The sequence below is a fragment of the Tursiops truncatus genome, chromosome 13, assembly GCF_011762595.2.
Source record: "Tursiops truncatus isolate mTurTru1 chromosome 13, mTurTru1.mat.Y, whole genome shotgun sequence".
Classification (NCBI taxonomy): Eukaryota; Metazoa; Chordata; class Mammalia; order Artiodactyla; family Delphinidae; genus Tursiops; species Tursiops truncatus.
Genome location: NC_047046.1, coordinates 11,083,338 through 11,092,191, shown reverse-complemented (window position 1 = coordinate 11,092,191; position 8,854 = coordinate 11,083,338). Strand labels below are relative to the sequence as shown.

The following is an 8,854-nucleotide window of genomic DNA, read 5'->3' as shown; positions in this document are numbered from 1 at the left end:
ATGTCCAAAATCAGGACGTTTGTTGAACAAATTGTGGTGCATCTAGAGTAGACTAGGCCATTAAAATAATGAAGATCCATTTTCATATGGATATTCTACAATGGTAGAGTAAATGCAATTTTTTGGGTGAATAAACAGAACAAAATATTTATAATCATAATTTTTTTTAATTTATTTTACTTATTTATTTATTTTTGGCTGCATTGGGTCTTCATTGCTGTGCACGGGCTTTCTCTAGTTGTGGCAAGTGGGGGTTACTCTTTGTTGTGGTGTGCAGGCTTCTTATTGCAGTGGCTTCTCTTGTTGTGGAGCACAGGCTGTAGGCTCACAGGCTTCAGTAGTTGTGACACGTGGGCTCAGTAGTTGTGGCACGTGGGCTCAGTAGTTGTGGCTCACAGGCTGTAGAGTGCAGGCTCAGTAGTTGTGGCGCATGGGCTTAGTTGCTCCACGGCATGTAGGATCTTCCCGGACCAGGGACTGAACCTGTGTCCCCTGCACTGGCAGGCGGATTCTTAACCACTGCACCACCAGGGAAGTCCCCTATAGTCATAGTTTTTTTTGTTTTTTTGTTTGTTTGTTTGTTTGTTTGTTTGTTTTGCGGTATGCGGGCCTCTCACTGTTGTGGCCTCTCCCGTTGCGGAGCACAGGCTCCGGACGCGCAGGCTCAGTGGCCATGGCTCACGGGCCCAGCCGCTCCGTGGCATGTGGGATCTTCCCAGACCGGGGCACAAACCCGTGTCCCCTGCATCGGCAGGCGGACTCTCAACCACTGTGCCACCAGGGAAGCCCTATAGTCATAGTTTTAAAATTAGAAAGATATACCCCAAATTGTTGCCAATGTTTATGTTCAAATAGTGGAATAGAAGCTATTCGTATTTACTTCTTTGGATTTTTTAATATGAATTTTCTACAATGAATTGTATTATTTCCTAATAGGAAATAAAAACAACAGACAACTTTTTATTCCCTGGGGGGTAGCTATCAATGTCAAAAGCTCTCCTAAGGTCAAATTAGATAAGGAGTATTAAATAGTGCCCATCATATTTAGAAAAAGAAAGCATTTGGTGGCTACAATGAGAGCAGTTTTGAGACAGAGTCACTTGTCAACGAAGTAGGAATAGTAACTATGGTTTGTCGACCGAAAAAAAAAAAAAAGCACAAGAGTTGGAAGTTGAGTTTTATTCTGTGTCTTACTGAGGACTACAGCCTGGGAGACAGCCTCTCAAATAGCTCCGAGGAACTGCTTCGAAGAGGAAGAGGGAGAGGCCAGTATATATATGATTTTGGCTAAGGGGTACATGCAATCAAGCATACATGTTGGTAGAAGATTGATGCTAGTCATTAGGAGCAGATATCTCAGTTCATGATTTTAGTGCTTTTTAAGTATGGAAAGATGCAAGAATCTGGATTCATTTAAAAATTCTCCTAGAATATATCTAAGATCTAAGGATTTTGCCTTTTTTTTCTCAAGGCACACAGTGCATCATCCTGTTCTTGTCCTGAATGCCTTTCAGGGTGTGTTGTAGGTCAGGGACTGCAGTGGCTGACTTCATCCTTTTAAAACTGGATGGTCAGCAACATTCCTTGTTTTGCAAGTTTAAAAAAAAAAAATTCTCAAAAAAAAAATTTCCCAAGAACCTTGTCTAGAGCAAGTGGGGATAGGGAGATCAAATATATTTACCCGTTGAGAACAACGCTCAAAAGTTCCCCCAGGCCCTCTCCTGGCCGTTACGGAAACCAGTGAGCATGCGCGAAAATACCAGGAGGCGGGGCAATGAGGTTGTTTTAAGAAGTGCAAGAGAAAAGCAAGACCATACCATTTCTGCATTTAGAAAGTAGAGCAAAGAATCATGCAAAAAGGTTAAAAAAATTAAAGGTAGCTCAATTGCAGTTCTTGAAACAACAGTCTTGCAAGCCCAGCCACAGTTCTTGGGAACTCCGCCAGCGGCAGGCGGCACATTCCCCCTCCGCAAAAAGAAAGACGAAACCTGCTGCATTCACCCGGGAGCGCTACAGGACCCGCGCTACTGGGTTCGGCCAATCAGAGAGCAGAGTGGGGCCCGTCCTCGCCGGTGACTGGAGAAGCAGGGCAGGGCGGGGCGGTGGCTCTGGCGCATGCGCTCCCTGGCCGTAGTGCCTGAGTTGCCTCGGTACAGCTTGTAGGCTGCTGGGAGGCTGGGCAGTTACCCTGCGTGAGTCCTCCTGCAGCTTTCCTTGCTGTCCGACCCTCTCGGTTTCGCGATGCCGGTGGACCTCAGCAAGTGGTCCGGGCCTTTGAGCCTGCAGGAAGTGGACGAGAGGCCGCAGCATCCGCTGCAGGTCAAATACGGCGGTGCGGAGGTTGACGAGCTGGGCAAAGTGCTGACACCCACCCAGGTACCCAAGGGCGACGGGGGTGCAGCTACTGGAGGCTCAGAGTCTCTCAGGTCGGAGGGGCGGGGACCCAGTGGAGGTGGGGAGGGACGTTCCGGCCTCCGTGCGCCGGATCAACCGAGGGAAGGGGGTCGCGGTGCCCAAGCCGCAGGCCTTCTGACCGCCCCCTCCCCCCACCCAGCCCTGGGAACCCGGCACGTGGCAGGCGAGGCTCGGCTTCGGAAGAAATTGATCCGTTTTCCCGGGACTTCGAGGCGCAGGCAGTGGCATAGGCCTCGAAACGGCCCAGATCGCTGCGCAGGGGAGGGGAGGGCGCCGTTCCCTGGAGGGAGTGGGGAGTGGCCGCCCACACGTCCCCAGAGCCTCCCCTCGGTGCTCAGGAATTTAGGCCTCAATTTGGGAAGTAAAAGCCCCACCCGAGGGCATATGACGCATTATGTAAGCAGTGAGCAGCGGTGAGCAGTAGTGCCCAGAGATTCTTCCCAGTAGCGTGAAGCCGCCCCAAAGGTAAATGCGTTCTGCAGCTGGAAGGCTCGAGGGTAAACGGCCTTGTTTTACTGTTTGGCTTCTGAGCGCCCACGGCTGAGGCCTAACCAGGTCCTGGCTGCTGCAAGTGGGGAAACTAGGTGCCCGACGCCGTGGCGAGTTTTTGGTTCCGAACCTCTGGAGCAACAGTGCGAATAAACAGTTCCCAGATGGTTTATTGGTTTAGACGTTTACAGAGTTTATTGTTTTGGGTGTTTAAAGTGCCCATCTCGCAGCCTCTCTTTCCAGACTCACTGTCCACGTCTGCCCACCTTGGTTTTCTCATTTTCTCTGCTCTTTTAAATATCTCGTTAATTCAGATTTCACTTTAGCAGGCCCCAGGTAACGTGGTCACCAATCTAGAGATCCTGTCATTCCAGGTAATGTAAGGTTGCAGTCAGCACGAGCGTTGAAATCCTGACCCATCGTCTTTCTAAGTCTACTAGCCCCATATTGTTGTTGGGACTAAAATAAATAATGTATATTAAATGTCACATCCTCGCTCTTAATAGAGTCGATATACTTGAGCTTTAATTAATAATTTACTGTGCTTGACCTTTAAGGAATCTGAGGTCAAAGAAAGTATTGGTTTCTTCAACATTTCTGACTTAAACTCCAAATCTGTTCCTTCCTACAGGTTAAGAACCGGCCCACCAGCATTGCGTGGGATGGCCTCGATCCAGGTAAACTGTATACCTTGGTCTTGACAGACCCGGATGCTCCCAGCAGGAAGGACCCCAAATACAGGCAAGTTGGGGAAAGATGGGAAACAGCAAGTCATCCACATGTGACCCAGTGCTTCTTGCACTGTGTAAGTCCCTTACTGGACATGCTGTGGTGGCAGAAATAGACCCGATTTGGGGTGTTCACGTCCATGCTTAAGCCTGAGTGTGCATTTTCCTCCCTTTCACTCCCTAGAACAAAAGTCTAGAATCTATAGCCGAGAGCTAGATCTGCCCGAGACCTTTTTTTGTACAGCCCCATGAGCTGAGAATGACTTTAACATTTTTAAATGAATGGGGGAAAAAAATTGAAGAACAATAATACTTTGTGACATGTGGAGATTACATGAAATTCAGATTTTGGTGTCCCTAAACAAAGTTTTGTTGGAACCCAGCCACGATAATTTATTGATGTCCTGTCTGTGGCTGCTTTCAGGCTACAGCTGCAGAGTTGAGTAGTTGTGATAGAGACAGTGTGTTGCACAAAGCCTAAAACATTTACTGTCTGGCCCTTCACAGAAGTGTGCTGACCCCTGCCCTAGAGAGTCGGAAGGAGGGAGGGAGTGGCTGGGTCCTCTCTGCTGGCATGTAAGGTTTGCTCTGGCCGAGAAGGTGGGGCCATCTGTCTTGTCTGTCACCGCATCCTGGTGTGGAGCACGTGCGTGCTGCACATTTGCTGGCTGCGCCCATGCGTGCATAATAACTTCCTGCGGTGCTGATGGTCCTCTGTTCCTCCATGTAGGGAATGGCACCATTTCCTGGTGGTCAACATGAAGGGCAACGACATCAGCAGTGGCACGGTCCTCTCTGATTATGTGGGCTCTGGGCCTCCCAAGGGCACAGGTCAGTAAAGGCTGCTTTTGGAGGGAGATGGGCGGGGACATCAGGATTGGCCTAAAGTGCTACAAAATTTTAGTCTGGTTCTTAGAGTTTTATTTTTATTTATGAGAGCCCTTACCCTAGTGGAGACTTTAGGCAACTCGGTTCCCCTCTAAGGCAACTGCCTGTCAGGGACGCTCAGACCTGCTGTAGTGTCAGGTGGCTAGAGCCTTGGGTACCAGTTAGATGGATGTTCTTTTAGCGCTGCCTCTCAGCTGTCAGGCCTTTAGCAAGCAGGGAAGTTGGTGAAGAGATACCAAGGAAGCAATGTTGCAGAATGCTCAGAACAACTTCCCAGGGGAGCTACACGTGGATTAAACAGTTAAATCAGCTAAATTCCATATTCAGCCTTTGCCCTGTGGGTTGAGTTTCTAGTTCCCATGAAAGGTCTCAGAAATGGTCATAGTTTCCAAATTAATTATAAAAAATTGGCTTTTTTGTCATTTCGTCTTTCTATCGAAAATCTAGTGTGGTATCTTGAAAAGATTTGGTTACTAAGAACTGTATTGAAGATACACACACATAATGTATTGCCTTAGGTTATGTATTATATATGTAAAGAGAGAGAGAGAGAATACTGTATTGAACCTCTCCAAGTTCGGTAAGTGCTGCCTAGGCTAACAGTGGGAGATGCACTGTTATTGCCTATCATGCATTACAGGTGTTTCCATTTCCTGAAGCAAGGGAAGTGGAGCACGGCAGAACACTTGCTCTTGTACACGTTGTCCAGCCATGAGTTACTCTGAAGAGGTATAAGGCCCCCGAAAAGGGACCTTGTGTTTTATCTTTAGGCCCAGAAACTTCAGATGGCTCCAGGCCCTCTCATGCATTCATAAGAGGATGGGAGAGGGACAGCTTTCCCAGGTATCTCCTAAGTTTTCTGGGGCAGTTATAAAATTGCATTAGTCAGTTTAATTATGGAAGATACACCCATGAGAATAAAGCAGTTCTCTCAAGCAGGAGCTGTGTTCTCATTAACAAAAAGAGCTTCTGTAACTCACATTTTCTCTTTCGTATTTGTTTAGTCAGGTATAACTTACGTATAATAAAACACACAGATCAGAAGGGTTTAGTCAGTGAACATTGACCAATGCACACATCCGTGTAAGCACCATGGAAAACAGGATGTAGGATAGTTTTGTCACCCCAGAAAGTTCTTAAGGCATCTTTTAAGTTAAATTACCCCAGAGCTAATTATTTTCTGACTCCTTTCTATGGATTACTCTTGCTGTTGTTGTATTCTTATAAATGGTGTCATGCAGTATGCATTTGTTTTCGGTGACTGGTCTCTTGGACTCAAGGTAGTAGCTTTTTCCTTTTCATTGCCAAGTGGTATTCCATTGTGCGAATATACCACAGTTTGTGTAGCCATTCCCTGGACATTTGGGTTGTGTTTCCAGTGTTTGGATATTACGAATAAAGCTGCTGTTTACACTCTTGTCCTTTTATGGGCATGTTTCCATTTCCCTTGGGTAAATACTTAGGAGTAGAATTGTTGGGTCATAGAAATCCAAAATGGTTGAAAATTTCTACACTCTAATCAGCAGTATAGGAAAGTTTCAGTAGCTCCATATAAGTTCCATGCCACATGCAGATCCATACCAAGACTCATCCACGTGGTAGCATGGGGCAGGATTTCCTTCTTTTTTCAAGGCTGAATAATATTCTATCATATGTATATACTATATTTTGTTTATCCATTCGTTCATCAATGGACATTTGGGGTGCTTTCTTTTCTGGGCTATTGTAAATAAAGCTGCAGTGAACTTAGGTCCCTCTCATAAATAGGGTGGTCTGGGTCCCTCCAAGTTGGTGCATTCCCCGAAAATGGGTGATGTCTCCCTCTCACATGCCTAGCTGTGTGTACATCTTCCCTCCCGCCTCTCCCTCCAGGCCTTCACCGCTACGTCTGGCTGGTTTACGAGCAGGACAGGCCACTGAAGTGTGATGAGCCCATTCTCAGCAACCGATCTGGAGACCACCGTGGCAAATTCAAGGTGGCGAATTTCCGCAAAAAGTATGAGCTCGGGGCTCCGGTGGCCGGCACGTGTTACCAGGCCGAATGGGATGACTATGTGCCCAAACTGTACGAGCAGCTGTCTGGGAAGTAGAGGAAAGCCAGGAGATGGACACGGTCCCAGAGTTCCCAAGCAGTGTTTCAGTTTAGTGATGCATGTAGATTTCTCCCCTTCCCCCTGCCTGGGCCCTGAGCGGTCAGATTTAGGTTTAGGGTGACTTTTCCTTCTGCCTGTCCTCTGTAATTCTAGGGGGTTTACGTTTTGATCAAGTTTGAACTCCGTTTTGGTGGGGGATATTTTGGTACTAGGATGGGGTCATCAAAATGTTACTATAAGAATAACAACCCAGACTTAGAAGAAAAAAATTCTGGTAAAAAGACCAGGTCTGCAGTATTAGAACAGAGCATCAAAGAATCTTTAAGGGAGGCTGAAAAAAAGAAAAGGTTGATTGCCTCTGCCTTTGTGAGCCCGAGCCCAGGATTGTCTGTGACGGCATCTTCTGGCATGTGTTTTCACAGCCCTGTCTCTCACGAAGACAACCAGGGGCCCAGGGGCCGGCACGTCCGCTAGCCCCCCACGTGATACATTTCAGGCTGGTTATTGGCTGTCAGTGTCCTGCTCTGGCTCCTTTAAAGAGCAATACTGAAAAAAGCAGTAGGGAGAGAGTTGCTGTTAAAGCTTGGCCGCAATAGGGAGAGAGTTGCTGTTAAAGCTTGGCCATCTAGATGAGCTGCAGGGCTGAGTGAGAGGTCATCAGAAATCCGAAAGTCTGTGCCTGTTAAATTGATCACTCTTCGCTGTAAGAAAAGCCGGTCTGGAGTTGCTGAATGTTGTGTTAATTCTGCTATTTGCTTATAGTTGAATAAAAATAAAAACATTGCGTAGTTGAATCCGGCCTCCAGATATTTTGCCCTTTTGGGTGTGGGATTTCATAAATGTGGGACGTCAAGAGACAACCTCTAAGGGTGAGTAGCCCCTTTCCCTGATCAGCATTGACAATTGGGACATGATTCAGGAACCATACAGAGGGCTCGTCCTTGTACATGTGCCATTAAACTACAGCAGAAGCAACCATTAAAACTGGAGCTTAAAAAAAAAAATCACAAAACTTTAGGCTAAGACTTCTTGCCTGAAAATCACCTTTGCTTTTTGTAAGTGATCTTTTCCACCTGAGAGTGAAGCTGGTTGGAAACCTTCCCCCTTGGTAGTTCTGTATAGAAACCATAACAATGACTAAGAAATAGCCCACACCTCTCATTGTTCTGATTGTGATCCATATAGAATCAGTACCAAAAAAGGGAGGGGAAGGGGAGCCAGGGGGAGATTACTTTGATACCATTTGATGTACCAAAAGAAGGGAAAGGCATTTGAAGGTCTGTTTCACTGACCTGGTCTGTGATGGAGAGGCATCCTGGTCAGGCCTGGCAGGTGTAAGCAGGGCTGGGCTTTTCCCCACCTTTTGCTGCAGTTACTTTCTTCTCTGAAAAAACTGTTGGAAACGTTGCCTCGTATAATCTCTGGGGGCAAGTAAGGTAGAGAATAATTTTTTTTAACTTTGGGGTTTTAAAATTCAACTTTAAAATAATATTTTGTAAAACAAAAGTTATAAAGAGAACAACTACCCTGTCGACCTTAAAAATAAATGTGAGAATTAAGACATGCACATGGTTAAGACAAGGCAAACGGTACAGGAAGAAAATGCCTTCCACCCTCCAGCCTCCTCCATTGCAGTTGGTGGCTTCTTGTGTTTTCTTTCAGAAGCAAATATAAAGATTCGTATCAGCATATGTCTGCACATTTATCCTTTAAAAATTATACTCTTGCTATGCATACTGGTACACGTTGTTCTGCACTGTTTCCCCCCAACTAATGTACCTTCATGTCATACATATTCAGATTACAGGTCACCACAGTTCATGTTATTTTGAACAAATAATCTATTTTATAGATGTTCCATAATTAACTAGTCTAGTCCCCTGCTGTGGTTAGATTATTTCTGGTTATTTGCTATTATAAAGAGTGCTTCAGCAAACATTTTTCTATGTGTATAAAACTCTTTTGCGAGTAATTTAGTGGGGTAGATTCCTAGCATTGAAATCGGGTCAAAGGGTATATACATTTTCAGTTTTGATACTGACAAATCACCCTCCAAAAAGATCACACTGATTTTATTCATGTCAGTGGTATATGTAAGCACCTGCTTTTCCATCCTCTAACCAGTCTTCTCAAACTTTAAACATTTGGACAATTTGATATTTATATATATTTAAAATAGTTTATTCTTTTTCTCTAAACTCCTGTTTTCCTTGAGACTTTTTAATCTGCTAACCACAGTAT

The 8,854-nt window shown here is 45.6% G+C and overlaps 1 protein-coding gene across 1 annotated transcript; it reads left to right on the top strand.

The window, feature by feature from the left end:
- The first annotated feature begins 2,130 nt into the window (after window positions 1–2,130).
- On the top strand, window positions 2,131–7,407 carry PEBP1 (phosphatidylethanolamine binding protein 1). The gene is made up of 4 exons (XM_019950247.2): window positions 2,131–2,376; window positions 3,536–3,645; window positions 4,363–4,463; window positions 6,393–7,407. The coding sequence occupies exons 1-4, from the start codon at window positions 2,242–2,244 to the stop codon at window positions 6,608–6,610; spliced, it is 564 nt and encodes a 187-aa protein (XP_019805806.1). The 5' UTR covers window positions 2,131–2,241; the 3' UTR covers window positions 6,611–7,407.
- The last annotated feature ends 1,447 nt before the right edge of the window (window positions 7,408–8,854 follow it).